This window comes from Periplaneta americana, chromosome 12 (genome assembly GCF_040183065.1).
Source record: "Periplaneta americana isolate PAMFEO1 chromosome 12, P.americana_PAMFEO1_priV1, whole genome shotgun sequence".
In the NCBI taxonomy this organism is placed as follows: Eukaryota; Metazoa; Arthropoda; class Insecta; order Blattodea; family Blattidae; genus Periplaneta; species Periplaneta americana.
The window spans coordinates 117,406,140-117,422,143 of NC_091128.1; the positions used below are offsets into that span (position 1 = coordinate 117,406,140).

The window sequence follows — 16,004 nt, forward strand, 5'->3', positions numbered from 1 at the left end:
TTGTAGGCCAATGGGAAAGATACAGCACAGTGTTGTGGGTCTATTTCTGGGCCGTGGTGAAAGACACAACACATTACCGTTCACAATATACGTTTTTGTAGGCATACTTATTGGCCATGGCGGAAGACACAACACATTAACATTCACAACATACGTTTTTGTAGGCATACTTGTTGGCCATGGCGGAAGACACAACACATTAACATTCACAACATACGTTTTTGTAGGCATACTTGTTGGCCATGACGGAAGACACAACACATTAACATTCACAACATATGTTTTTGTAGGCATACTTATTGGCCATGGCGGAAGACACAACACATTAACATTCACAACATACGTTTTTTTAGGCATACTTGTTGGCCATGGCGGAAGACACAACACATTAACATTCACAACATACGTTTTTTTAGGCATACTTGTCGGCCATGGCGGAAGACACAACACATTAACATTCACAACATATGTTTTTGTAGGCATACTTATTGGCCATGGCGGAAGACACAACACATTAACATTCACAACATATGTTTTTGTAGGCATACTTATTGGCCATGGCGGAAGACACAACACATTAACATTCACAACATACGTTTTTTTAGGCATACTTGTTGGCCATGGCGGAAGACACAACACATTAACATTCACAACATACGTTTTTGTAGGCATACTTGTTGGCCATGGCGGAAGACACAACACATTAACATTCACAACATGTTTTTAGGCATACTTGTTGGCCATGGCGGAAGACACAACACATTAACATTCACAACATACATTTCTTTAGGCATACTTGTTGGCCATGGCGGAAGACACAACACATTAACTTTCACAACATACGTTTTTGTAGGCATACTTGTTGGCCATGGCGGAAGACAACACAGTAACATTGAAATCACACCTTTTTGTATGCCTACTTGTTCGCAATGGCGAAATACACAACACAGGAACAACATTCGCATCACACTTTGTTGGGGGCCTACACAACACTGTAAAATCAAGACCAAATCCTTGTGGGACGTTTCGTCCTCGACAGTGTTCGGATTAACACGCTAACTTGATGATCTGGGATGAAACCTCATCGAAGACAATGGATTTTAAGTGCCAATATAACCTCTACTGCAGTTTCCTTCAGGAAGGGTATAAAAATTGGACGCTGGTATCGTGTAAGAATCTGGTTTCTAATATAGGGCCTCTAGCAAAATTTATCGGCCATTTTTGGCCCATGTTGAATAAGTTTTGCAGTTGAACCATCCCTCAACAAGTACTACAAAAATCGACAAGTGCATAGCTTAACTATTCCGCATATCTTAACGTAGAACTGCTAGTGGGCGCTCCACCTGTCGATAGATGCATTACTGTGCTGCAAATCTTTACGCAGAACAACGTGTGGTTGGTGCGAGAAATTAATTGAGGTTGTGTATAAAATTATCACTTATAATACTAGGATATAAATTAATGAAAAAATGGATTAAAAATTAATACAGAAATATGATATGTGGTGCCTACATTACGAGCAGTCAATATTTCTTACGAAAACCATGTCCATGCAGGAGCTGCCGATTACCGTACGCACTGTTCTCTATTCGAGAGGAAAATAGGGAGCATAAGAGAAAGACAAAGAGGACAAATAGAACAAGAGACATGGTGAATTCAAAGAGAACGAGGGGAATGCAAAGAGAACAAGGGAATACAAAGAGAACAAAGGAATACAAAAAGGAGAAGACGAATACAAAGAGGAGAGGAGGAATATGACAAAAAAGGAATACAAGAAGTACAAGAGAAAAATGTGAATTCAAAGAGAACAAGGGGAATACAACGAGGAGATGATGAGTATAAGAAGAAAAGAGAAAAGGGAAATACAAGAAGAAAAGAAGAATATATGAGAACAATAAGAGTACAAGAAGAGAAGTACATGAAGAACAAGAGGAATACAAGGAGAACAAGGGAAATACAAAGAGAAAAAAGGAAATACAAAGAGAACAAGAGCAATGGAAGGAGAACAAAGTGAAGGGAAGGACGACAGAAATACAAGGAGAACAAAGAGAAGGCAAAACTAAGCGTAGGGATAAAGTAGTAATGGGAAGATAAAAGTAACAAGGGTCAGACAAGGAGGAGAAGACTAATACAACGAGAACAAGGGGAATGCAAACAGAGAAGAAAGAATACAAGAACGATGGCAATACAAGGCGAACAAGGGGAATACAACAATAAAAAGGGGAATAAAATTATAGCAAGGGAAATAGAATGATAACAAGAGGAATACAAGGAGACTAAGGAGAATACAACAATAACAAGGGGAATAAAATGATAGGGAGGGAAATACAATGATAACAAGAGGAATACAAGGAGAACAAGGGGAATACAACAATAACAAGGGGAATAAAATGATAGGAAGGGAAATACAATGTTAACAAGAGGACAAGGAGAACAAGGGGAATACTACAATAACAAGGGGAATAAAATGATAGGAAGGGAAATACAATGATAACAAGAGGAATACAAGGAGAACAAGGGAAATACAAAGAGAAAAAAGGAAATACAAAGAGAACAAGAGCAATGGAAGGAGAACAAAGTGAAGGGAAGGACGACAGAAATACAAGGAGAACAAAGAGAAGGCAAAACTAAGCGTAGGGATAAAGTAGTAATGGGAAGATAAAAGTAACAAGGGTCAGACAAGGAGGAGAAGACTAATACAACGAGAACAAGGGGAATGCAAACAGAGAAGAAAGAATACAAGAACGATGGCAATACAAGGCGAACAAGGGGAATACAACAATAAAAAGGGGAATAAAATTATAGCAAGGGAAATAGAATGATAACAAGAGGAATACAAGGAGACTAAGGAGAATACAACAATAACAAGGGGAATAAAATGATAGGGAGGGAAATACAATGATAACAAGAGGAATACAAGGAGAACAAGGGGAATACTACAATAACAAGGGGAATAAAATGATAGGAAGGGAAATACAATGATAACAAGAGGAATACAAGGAGAAAAGGGGAATACAACAATAACAAGCGGAATAAAATGATAGGAAGGGAAATACAATGATAACAAGAGGAATACAAGGAGAACAAGGGGAATACAACAATAACAAGGGGAATAAAATGATAGGAAGGGAAATACAATGATAACAAGAGGAATCAAAGGAGAACAAGGGGAGTACAACAATAATAATGGGAATAAAATGATAGGGAGGCAAATACAATGATAACAAGAGGAATACAAGGAGAACAAGGGGAATACAAAGAGAACAAGGGGAATACAACAATAACAGGGGGAATAAAATGATAGGAAGGGAAATACAATGATAACAAGAGGAATACAAGGAGAACAAGGGAAATACAAAGAGAAAAATGGAAATACAAAGAGAACAAAAGCAATGCAAGGAGAACAAAGTGAAGGGAAGAACGACAGAAATACAAGGAGAAGGCAAAACTAAGCGTAGGGATAAAGTACTAATGGGAAGATAAAAGTAACAAGGGTCAGACAAGGAGGAGAAGACTAATACAACGAGAACAAGGGGAATGCAAACAGAGAAGAAAAAATACAAGAACGATGGCAATACAAGGCGAACAAGGGGAATACAACAATAACAAGGGGAATAAAATGATTGGGAGGGAAATACAATGATAACAAGAGGAATACAAGGAGAACAAGGTGAATACAATAACAAGGGGAATAAAATGATAGGATGGAAATACAATGATAACAAGAGGAATACAAGGAGAACAAGGGGAATACAACAATAACAAGGGGAATAAAATTATAGGAAGAGAAATACAATGATAACAAGAGGAATACAAGGAGAACAAGGGGAATACTACAATAACAAGGGAAATAGAATGATAGGAAGGGAAATACAATGATAACAAGAGGAATACAAGGAGAACAAGGGGAATACAACAATAACAAGGGGAATAAAATGATTGGGAGGGAAATACAATAATAACAAGAGGAATACAAGGAGAACAAGGGGAATACAACAATAACAAGGGGAATAAAATGATAGGAAGGGAAATACAATGATAACAAGAGGAATACAAGGAGAACAAGGGGAATACAACAATAACAAGGGGAATAAAATGATAGGAAGGGAAATACAATGATAACAAGAGGAATACAAGGAGAACAAGGGGAATACAACAATAACAAGGGGAATAAAATGATAGGAAGGGAAATACAATGATAACAAGAGGTATACAAGGAGAAAAGGGGAATACAACAATAACAAGGGGAATAAAATAATAGGAAGGGAAATACAATGATAACAAGAGGAATACAAGGAGAAAAGGGGAATACAACAATAACAAGGGGAATAAAATGATAGGAAGGGAAATACTATGATAACAAGAGGTATACAAGGAGAACAAGGGGAATACAACAATAACAAGGGGAATAAAATGATAGGAAGGGAAATACAATGATAACAAAAGGAATACAAGGTGAACAAGGGGAATACAACAATAACAAGGGGAATAAAATGATAGGAAGGGAAATACAATGGTAACAAGAGGAATAAAAGGAGAACAAGGGGAATACAAAGAGAACAAGGGGAATACAACAATAACAAGGGGAATAAAATGATAGGAAGGGAAATACAATGATAACAAGAGGAATACAAGGAGAACAAGGGGAATACAATAATAACAAGGGGAATAAAATGATAGGAAGGGAAATACAATGATAACAAGAGGAATTCAAGGAGAACAAGGGGAATACAAAGAGAACAAGGGGAATACAACAATAACAAGGGGGAATAAAATGATAGGAAGGGAAATACAATGATAACAAGAGGAATACAAGGAGAACAAGGGGAATACAACAATAACAAGGGGAATAAAATGATAGGAAGGGAAATACAATGATAACAAGAGGAACACAAGGAGAACAAGGGGAATACAAAGAGAACAAGGGGAATACAACAATAACAAGGGGAATAAAATAATAGGAAGGGAAATACAATGATAACAAGAGGAATAAAAGGAGAACAAGGGGAGTACAACAATAACAATGGGAATAAAATGATAGGGAGGCAAACACAATGATAACAAGAGGAATAAAAGGAGAACAAGGGGAGTACAACAATAACAATGGGAATAAAATGATAGGGAGGCAAATACAATGATAACAAGAGGAATACAAGGAGAACAAGGGGAATACAAAGAGAACAAGGGGAATACAACAATAACAGGGGGAATAAAATGATAGGAAGGGAAATACAATGATAACAAGAGGAATACAAGGAGAAAAAGGGAATAAAACATGAACAAGGGAAGCACAAGTAAATGTAGTGAATACAAGGTAAGAAGGAGGACTGAAAGGTAAGCAAGGAAAATGCAAAAATATCAGGAGTAATACAAGAACAACAAGAAAATACATTGAAAACAAAATAATTAGGAGGATGTCAAGAGGAAAACAACGAGAAGAAGAAAAATATAGAGAGTTAAAGAGGTAATACAAGAAAAGGAAGAGAAATACAAGGGAATAAGGGAATACAATGAATAAGGGGAATAGAATAATGTGAAGACAAGGAGAACGTGGGGAATGAAAACAGAACAAGGCAAAGACGATGAGAAAATGGGAGAATATAAGAATAATGGTAAGACAATCAGAATACAAGGAGAACAAGATAAATTCATGCATAACAACGGGAATACAAGGAGATCAAAGAGAGTACAAGGAGAATGACGGGAATGCAAGCAGGGCAAGGGAAATACAATGAAGGAAGGGAAACATGAGGACATCAAAAAAAGAGAAATCAAAGACAGTAACGAAAAAAAGAAAGTAGAACAACCGGATCTCAAGAAAAACAACAGGAGCACAAGGAGAATATATAAAGAAGTAAAGTAAATGAACAAGGAGAATATATGGAGGACAAGGAGAATACACGGAGAATAAGGGTATACAAAGAGAACATGGGAAGAAATTGCGGCGAGAGTGTGTTGTCTATTATGTGATGGAGAAATCAATTACAACTACTGCTACTTAGAGAGGATAATAAATTTCATTGAAACTGAACTCGAATCCGCTGGATCATCAAAACATAAATATCCCCTTTAAACAATGCCCAAAAAGCGGTCATTTTAGGAGATTTAATATTGAGAAACATTAATCAACCAGAACTGTTAACTAGTTTTGGGGGTGGAATATCGCGAAGCATGACTAAGATATGTTAATCGCGGTGGGAGGCTTCGAGACGTGTGCCTACTAACCTTATTTTAGACTCAAGATGATGGCAGTGGGGGAGAGGTTCCGCGACTGGCCGGCGGAGGCGCTAGTATCAGCGGCGCGGTGGCCGTGCCTCGCAAGCGGGAATAATGCCAGAGTAGTGTGTGGTGGCCCGTTGGTGCGAGAGGCCAGCGACGGAGGGCGTCTGTGCGGCATCGAGACGCGATTCCCTTCATGTGCAGTTCTTATGTGTGAAAAGCAGATCAGTTATTTTTGTTTTTTCGTTCTTATGTATCGCTGAAAAGGAACGTACACAATTTTGTTCTGCCAGAGGATTATTGGAGAGAACCGATTGTTGATTTTTTAAGTGCTAAATATGTTAATATCCAGGATGTCACAAAGAATTGGTTTCAACTGCATCATCACAACTGTCATCAGTTCTGTTCTATTTACGGCAATTCTAAGCGGTAAGTTAAATGTTTTTGGTTTAAAAAACTGTGTTTTAAGTGTGCGTGAATTAAATCTTTCTACATGCTAGGAACTGTGGAGTGAGGTTATGTTTATAAAAATATTAACGTCATTAACAATATTTACCCTTAATTGAAATTAATAAAAAATATTTTTACTAAAAATTTATTAAATTAATAAATATTATAATTTTTATTAGAAATATATAAAAATGGATTATGCACTGGTATGGATTCATCATCCAGTTCATAATAACTAAACACTAACAGCACACAAAATTTAGTGTACACTAGCGTAAGTTTAGAACTACTACACAGCTTCACACCACACCGCAATTATTGTTCATTAAAAATAATTTCGCTTCTTTCTTAACAAAAAGGTAGCGTATATAAATATTACACTGTAATACATTTAAAGTACCTATGTTTTACTTCACAACTAAGGAATCAAAATGCATCTATTGAATCTACCGAAATGTGAGCTGGAAATATGTTACGCAACTGCGCCTGTAAACCTAAATTTTAGTTCAGTCTAAAAACTTGATAAAAATTGCTGCATCATATTATTTTCTCAAAAAGTAATTAAATAATGAAAATAAATATAAAAAATATAATTATTATTTTCAAATTATGGAAGAAAATGTATCATTACTTCACAACTAACGAAATATTTTCTTAATAATTTTTAGCCATAGCTGTAATCGAATGAATGTTATGTGCTATTTATAATGATGAAATGAAGTAATAAATAGGCTACGAATAATAACATTATTAGTTCCAAATTACGGAAAACAACCCACTATTTCTTACAACTAACGCGATATATTCTTCATATTTTTTTAGCCATAATAGCACTTAAACAAATTAGTGTTATAAGCTAATTTATTTTGAAAAATGATGTTATATGAAACAGAATTTTTTTAATACGCAAAACTATTAACATAACATATATTAATTACACATATTACTGTATATATTTTCTAACAAGATTTAGATTGGAAATTGCACTTATTTTTGGGATGATTAGAAAAAAAAACAGAATAATTTTAAAGATTTTTGGGTTTGAAACTTCCACATTATTGTAACATGGCCTCTAAAATTCTGTAAGCTACCTTACATTGAACTAACATTTCTCTTGAGAACTGCAGTTTAACATTATATATGAAGATTGTGTGAAAGATTTCAATTCTTTAACCCTTCGTTGCTCGCGTTAAATTTCGTAACGCCAGTACTCACCTGGATTACAATGGTAATCCATATTTGTTTTTGTTTACAGGCAAGGTTTAAACATTGCAATTAGATTTAAATGTTAAGAAATATATTGTTTTCAGTTATTACAGTAATGAGAATGGATATGTTACGCATAACGGAACGTATTAAATATAAATATTAATAATGAAATATATTATAGCACACAAATTGCATTCAAGTGACATGTTTGCATAATATTTCCACGCTGGACGTGTCTCTGAGTCATAATTTATTGTTACACGATAGTTATGAGTTCACTATCATCATAATTACGTAGGATATCTAGCAATGTTGCTCACTCGATGTTTGAAGGTCACCTGAACTCTTGATGTAATCTCTCCCACAGGAAACGCAAGTTCACTACTGCTGACCTTTCTTACGTCATATTTGATAACTAAATACCTCACTCAGGGGTGTACAATGAAAAAATTCAGGGATGTAACAATCATTCTCATTTCACTTGTAATATTTTACAGAAGTTTTTGTGTGTTGTAAGAAGGATATTGATGCACTTTCATTTTTATGTTTGCTGTTCACACTTTACACACGTGAGTCTAATCTACATCTGATTCAATTATCTGAGTAGACCTATGCATTTCTTCTACACAGTTCAAACAAATTACATCTGAATGAGTAGGAAAAATTCTCTTCAAGCACTGGAAACAAGATTGTCTTGTGCTCTTGTTTCTTGTTCTACCACACATGTAGCACCTACCAATACCTTCTGGCCGTGTTCCTTCTTCTTGACCTGTTTGTGGAATGCCTAAAAGTTGCTCTCCTCTTCTCTTTATTTCTCTTGAAATTGTCTGTTGGGTGATACGCTCGAAAATTAGTGGCTTCATTAGGTCCAGAGCAAGCGTTTTTAGGAAGTTTTTCCGTAGATTTTTTGTTTGTTTGCAGAATAAACAACAAGAGCATTGACACCTGCTATGGTTAGTAAGTCAAAGAAAATAGTCAGAGGCCAGCGGCGTGAATTTCTGCTTACATCATAGGCTGAGCATAACTGGTCCAGGACATCCACAGCACATTTATTTCTATTATAGAATGATATTGTTTCAGGTTTCTGGCTTCCTCCCGTTTCCTCATCCATTGCCTTATCATAATGCATGGTTGATAATGCTAACACTGTTTTGTTTTTATTTGGTACATACGAATTAATTGTGCAGCTTTCATTGAATCCAAACAATGTACTGCTAACTTGCCTGTCTTGACTAGTTGAAAAAATGGGGAGGGATTTCTCTTTTTTTTCCAAGGTTCCTACAAGTGTAAGTTTATCATTTTCTAGAAGATCTAAACACAGAGGTATGCTCGTGAACCAGTTATCGGTGGTCACATTTCTTTTTGTTCCTTTGATGGAATGAACCAGCCTCACCACTGCATGTGCACTGTTACTTTGGTGAAAAGGACAATCTGATTGAATACCAGCATAAATTTCCAAGTTATGAGTGTAATGTGTTTTCACATCCACCATAGCAAAAATTTTGATCCCATATTTTGCTGTTTAGTAGGTATATACACTTTCATGGGACATCGTCCTCTCAATGCAACCAACTGCTCGTCTATAGTTACATATTCGCTTGGAATGTAGCACCTTTGTGAATTCTGAACAAATAACTCGAACACTTCACGTACAGCAGGCAGTTTATCAATTTCTTTCCTTTCCTGCCTGTTATGAATGTTATCAAAGCCTAGACATCGTAACAAAAATTGGAATCTATTGTAGGTCATAGTCAGGTAAATTGACTCTATACCTGTGCCATTTTTATCCCACAGTTCTCTTACGTTCAGTCTTCCCGATTTCAAAGCGCCAGCAAGATACAAAATACCCAAGAGTGCTCGAATTTCAACGTCATTTGTCAATTTGCAATCTCTGTCACGTCCGTAATTACGCTTCACTTTTCCAATATAAATATTAGTACACCTTAGTATTGGCGGCTGGGTAAGTTGGTAGAGCAGCTGGCTACGGACTGGAAGGTCCGGGGTTCGATCCCAGGTGGTGATAGGATTTTTTCTAGTTGCCAAACTTTCAGAACAGCCCCGAGGTTCACTCAGCCTCCTATAAAATTGAGTACCGGGTCTTTCCCGGGGGTAGAAGGCGGTCAGAGCGTGGTGCCGACCACATCACCTCATTCTAGTGCCAAGGTCATGGAAAGCATGGGGCTCTACCTCCATGCCCCCCAAGTGCCTTCATGGCATGTTACGGGGATACCTTTACCTTACCTTTTACACCTTACTATTACATTGATTATTGTCTTATCAATAAAGCAGTCAAAACACTCTGTGTGTGTCCGCGCATTTTTTGCAGCTCTTTTAGGGCACGGTAAATGAATCACTATATTTTGTGCTCTTCTTCTCCCTCGTTGAGCTACTGGTTCTTTCTGCCAAATTGTCGTGTTGTCTCTCCCCTTATAGCAGTTTCCATCATTTATAGACATTAGTCTTTCATCACCATTATCATCATCCTCATCCTCATTGCCTAGTTCTGAATTAGAATCGTTAACTTCATTCAAAAGATCTTCTCTGTTGCTTTCATTATCACTTTCATTTTCAATGCCATCATCCAGATCTTCATCTAGCCACTTGCAATATTGCTTGTATTTTCCGTACCCTTTGCAGCCAACTACAAAGACGATGGAACGATATCACACATTTTTTTCATAAAGTTACTGCATTGTATCACTCAAAACCATATAAAAACAATTTCACTTATCTGATAACGCCAGTACTCGCGTGGATTACAATGGTAATCCACTCGGAAAAATTGTGCATCACTTGATAAAACTCCGTATAACTTTGCAATGCGTTGCGACAAATACGTCTAAACACCAGTAATGCCTCACTTAGACTGTGACGATAAATTGCATTGACGCTCAAATACGCAGTGCTGCAGGTGGTGACGTAATAAAGGATTAAATATCAATGGATTACTATTGTAATCCACGCGAGTACTGAAGGGTTAATTAATCACATCCGGATACAGAAGTAAGAATATTATCATCACTATGATTTATTCACTTGCTTTTTCAACGTTATACGCTCTAAATACAAAGATGTATATGAATAATTGCACCGTTTCAACTTAATTTTTTACACAATAGCAACCAAAAATTGCGGAAGAGGTTTTGTTAAAATGTGCGATTCTATTAACAGTAATTGCTAATTATTTTATAGATAACAAAACTTAAAAAAAAAACAATTATATATAAAGTATTAACTTGAGAGTCTTAATATAGTTTATTTTTAAGCTTTTAATTTAATTACTTTATTATGGTCATTTACTTAAAATTACTTTAAACTACGCTACAAGCAATTACAATAATATCAATTTATTAAAATGATCTGAATTTTTAGCATTATTAAAGTAATGCATCTGTTTTCATTTTTATCGGCGTCATACTAGTGACCTGTTATATTTCGAACTAGAATTCGCCAATCTCTTTAACTTTTTATTGACAAAACATTTAACAAGGGAGTGATGTATTCAACCAATATGCTATGGCAATGTGACAAAAACGAAGCGTTGTTTGTCTTGCGAATGCAGCACATCTCCCACAAAGCTGCTTTTACTTTCGAGTTGTGAACTTTGTTGAAATTCTATGGCTAGACTTTACTTTTGATCCCTGTTAAGCTTCTTTGAAAATTTTTTTGTGTCGTTACAGGCGAACATTTTGAAATAAAATTATCATCACATCTGTCAACAATAAATATACTTTAATACTTCTCAAATATATAATATTCAATAAGTGTAAGAAGTAAAAAATTATTAAAGCCTACTTCTAATGTAATAAGATTTCGTAATATTCTTAAAGTGGATTTACAATTTCTTGCGCCTTCACGAGTTTTTTTGTGCAGAATGAGTAGGTAACAAAGGTATGTTTTTTTCAGACCTAGTATTCATCATGTTTATAATTTTAATATTTAAAAGCCAATCATTATAATTATATATTTAATGAGAAAGAGAAATTATAACTCATGAATTATTTTAATAAACTAAAATATTTTAAGAAATGATTAGTTTTATTGCTTTATATTACGAAATATCACTCTGAAAATCTATTGAATTTAATCTAGCGCTCTTTTTCAGAAAACAAGTGACAATACAAACGAAAATTCCCGTTGATAATAAAGAAAACGAATTATTTGGCAGGCACATTTTATAAAGTTGAGCGGTGTCACATGCTATAATATCTTATTACAACGTATTTATTCATTTGTTATTATTTTTTTAAAACTTTGTATGCAATCAATTACGTAGTTTAAGAATGATGGATTATAAGAAAGATGCTATGTAGGCGGGCGGCCATATTGATGTAAAATTCCTACATATCCCATGAGAAACTGCAGAACAGTATTGGAATGAGTTGAACTTCCAGTTTACTGGCTTCGAACATCGAAAACAAATTAAGAAAGTGTAATTTTCACGTAACTACTTACGATATAATGGAAAAAAGGAAAACGATTACTTTTTCCCGAACTTACAGGTCAGATTAGATGAAATATTTAGTATTTTTCACTAGAACGCTTTAGTAAATCTATGTTTATAGACACATTCACTGAATATAGGAGACATTTTCATGGCTATGTGCGATCTGCAATGCTTGTAGATATTACGATTATGGGCTTCTTTTCTATGTACTACTGTTATGTGCATCTAGGCTTTAAAGCTTAATCTTAGGATAATATTTCCATCTAAGGCTTATCTAACGAATAGAATAAGTTAATATAAATCAATATTGTTTTAACTCGTTCATTTTACATTGTTTTGTTTTACTGAGCTTCCTCAAATTAAATTCTGCCATTAGACAAAGCATACAAAACAATACAAGCACAAATAGATGATGAAAGATAACAGAGTAACTACTCTATAATTTGCAAATATGTCATGTAAAACATGCCATGCACACATGGAATTATTTTTTTATTGTTTATGTACTTCAACTGTTTAATCTATTTCATGTTCTATTTATAAGACCTGGAGATGCCTAGTGGTGAGCAAAAAGGTTTGTCGTAATTAAAATCAATTTATTGCGCTCGAGCGCGGGTTCGGTCCCCGCTTGGGCTGATTACCTGGTTGGGTTTTTTCCGAGGTTTTCCCAAACCGTAAGGTGAATGCCAGGTAATCTATGGCGAATCCTCGGCCTCATCTCGCCAAATACCATCTCGCTATCAGAAATCTCATCGACGCAAAATAACCTAGTAGTTGACACAGCGTCATTAAATAACCAACTAAAATTAAATAAATAAATAAATAAATTTATTGCACTAGATAAGCCTTAAAGAGACATATTATTACCTAATGATTATTAACCGCCTTAACGACATCTTAATATATATAACATTTAAAGTTTAAGTTCATCTGTATTACATTATTTTTTCAACAGAGCAGAATTCATACGTAGAATGTGTGCACTTCTCTTACAGATAACTACATTCTTTTAGATTCTTGTAGTATATTTGTAATTTACTTGAAATGAATGAATTGTAAGTGTTAAAATTATCAGGCAATAATACAAATTTATCATTCTTAATTAAAACGACTGTTCGACGAGTACGTGTGGAATTCTGTTCTCGCCTTTTGAAGTAGCAGTGATGTGACTATTTAAACTCACACTTCTATTGTCAGAAAACGTGCATAAAGACTTGCGGGGAAAAAGTGTACTCTATAGAACGAGCACTATTAGGTACATACTGAGATATGTCCAGTTTTCTCTTCCAGTTTTACATTAAACAGATAGGCACAGTGTGTCCGTGGACTTGATGTACCTAGTTACAGCTAACCTAAACCGATTGTTGTAAAATGAAAGTAGTCTATATAAGCCTTAAATTCAGAATAACATGACAGCTAAACATTAACTAGTTATTCTTGTGTTTAGTTGTTTATTTTACGACGCTTTATCAAATGCTATGGTTATCTAGTGTCCTAGTGAGATGAAGGTGATAATGCTAGCGAGATGAGTCCAGGGTCCAGTGCCGAAAGTTACCCAGCATTTACACTTAATGTGTTGAAGGAAAACCCCGGAAAAACCTCAACCAGGAAATTTGTCTCAACCAAGATTTCAACCCTGGCCCACTAGTTGCACGGTCAGTCGTGTTATTTCCGTTACGACTGTGGTTAATTATGGTAATTTAGCTATCCTTTTATGTCTTAACCCTTGCTTTCATATCAATTTAATGCGGTGTAGAGAAGGGGGTGTATCTGTGTACATACACTTAATAGCAACACATTGCGGGACTACCTTATCGTGTGGTTAACACGACTTAGAGCCACCGTTGAGACAACACAGACAGCACGTGGCAAGGGAGTGACATCTAGTACCGTGGACGGAAGACAAATCCGTTTTAAATTTCCACTCCGGGTATCGAACCTCAGACTATTTGAACATTTTTTAAAATTATTGTTTATTTAACGACGCTTGCAACTGCAGAGGTTATATCAACGTCGCTGGTGTGCTGGAATTTTGTCCCGCTGGAGTTCTTTTACATGCCAGTAAATCTACTGACATGAGCCTCTCGCATTTAAGCACACTTAAATGCCATCGACGTGCACTATACCGACTACGCTACCAAGGCCGACGGACCACTTTGATGCGAAGCGCATACGCTAACCGCAGAGCCAAGGAGACAGGCTTTAATTCTCTTTAATTAAACTAATTAATTCCCGTCTTTAACTTATAACATGATAATGATGATAATAATAATAATAATAATAATAATAATAATAATATTAATAATAACTTTAATTTTATAATTAAACTTATTTACTGTAAATGTTAAAATGCCTATTGTTAATTTTCGGCCATAGTACAGTATAACTTATACAGTATTTAAATATCTTTTTTAACCTGTCACAGAAATGTACTGAGGCTCTGTCTCATTGACGCCCACTATGTCAATGGTAATGATTTATAAACTTATATAGGCAACAAACCACATGAAATAATTAATCATATACAAAATAATTAATAAATATTGAGCAATATGCCTTGAACTTACATAAATAAAAATTAATAATAGTTTTCATTTTTATATTCAGACTAATTACCTCTCACTGTTTAAAAATACCGGTTGTACATTTTCAATCATAGAATATGCCATTAGGAAAGTTCAGGATAACACATAGAGTTTGGAATTGAACGGGTTACGTCAGCTTCTTGTCTATGCGGATGACGTGAATATGTTAGGAGAAAATCCACAAACGATTAGGGAAAACGCGGAAATTATAATTAAAGCAAGTAAAGCGATAGGGTTGGAAGTAAATCCCGAAAAGACTAAGTATATGATTATGTCTCGTGACCAGAATATTGTACGAAATGGAAATATAAAAATAGGAGATTTATCCTTCGAAGAGGTGGAAAAATTCAAATATCTTGGAGCAACAGCAACAAATACAAATGACATTCTGGAGGAAATTAAACGCAGACTAAATATGGGAAATGCCTGTTATTATTCGGTTGAGAAGCTTTTGTCATCTAGTCTTCTGTCAAAAAGTCTGAAAGTTAGAATTTATGAAACAGTTATATTACAGGTTGTTCTGTATGGTTGTGAAACTTGGACTCTCACTTTGAGAGAGGAACAGAGATTAAGGATGTTTGAGAATAAGGTTCTTAGAAAAATATTTGGGGATAAGAGGGATGAAGTTACAGGAGAATGGAGAAAATTACACAACACAGAGCTGCACGCATTGTATACTTCACCTGACATAATTAGGAACATTAAATCCAGACGTTTGAGATGGGCAGGACATGTAGCACGTATGAGCGAATCCAGAAATGCATATAGAGTGTTAGTTGGGAGGCTGGAGGGAAAAAGACCTTTGGGGAGGCCGAGACGTAGATGGGAAGATAATATTAAAATGGATTTGAGGGAGGTGGGATATGATGGTAGAGGCTGGATTAATCTTGCTCAGGATAGGGACCAATGGCGGGCTTATGTGAGGCGGCAATGAACCTCCGGGTTCCTTAAAAGCCACTAAGTAAGTAAGTAAGTAATTAAGTAAGTAAGTATATTTAAGTTTCTATTCTGACCTAACGTTTTTACGTGGTTTTTGATTACGGTTGTCTTAATGATTATTTAATTTATTGTTCATTCGCAACATTTATTTTGAT

The 16,004-nt window shown here is 35.4% G+C and overlaps 1 protein-coding gene across 2 annotated transcripts in view; it reads left to right on the forward strand.

Moving 5' to 3' along the window:
* Positions 1–6,309: 6,309 nt before the first annotated feature.
* LOC138710843 (uncharacterized) overlaps positions 6,310–16,004 on the forward strand; it is an 858,539-nt gene continuing 848,844 nt past the window's right edge. The window contains exon 1 of one of the 2 annotated variants that reach the window (XM_069842005.1): positions 6,310–6,648. In XM_069842005.1, the coding sequence (XP_069698106.1) occupies positions 6,558–6,648 (91 nt within the window). In that variant the 5' untranslated portion in view covers positions 6,310–6,557. The remainder of the gene's footprint in view (positions 6,649–16,004) is intronic. The other variant, XM_069842006.1, reaches the window with a different exon arrangement.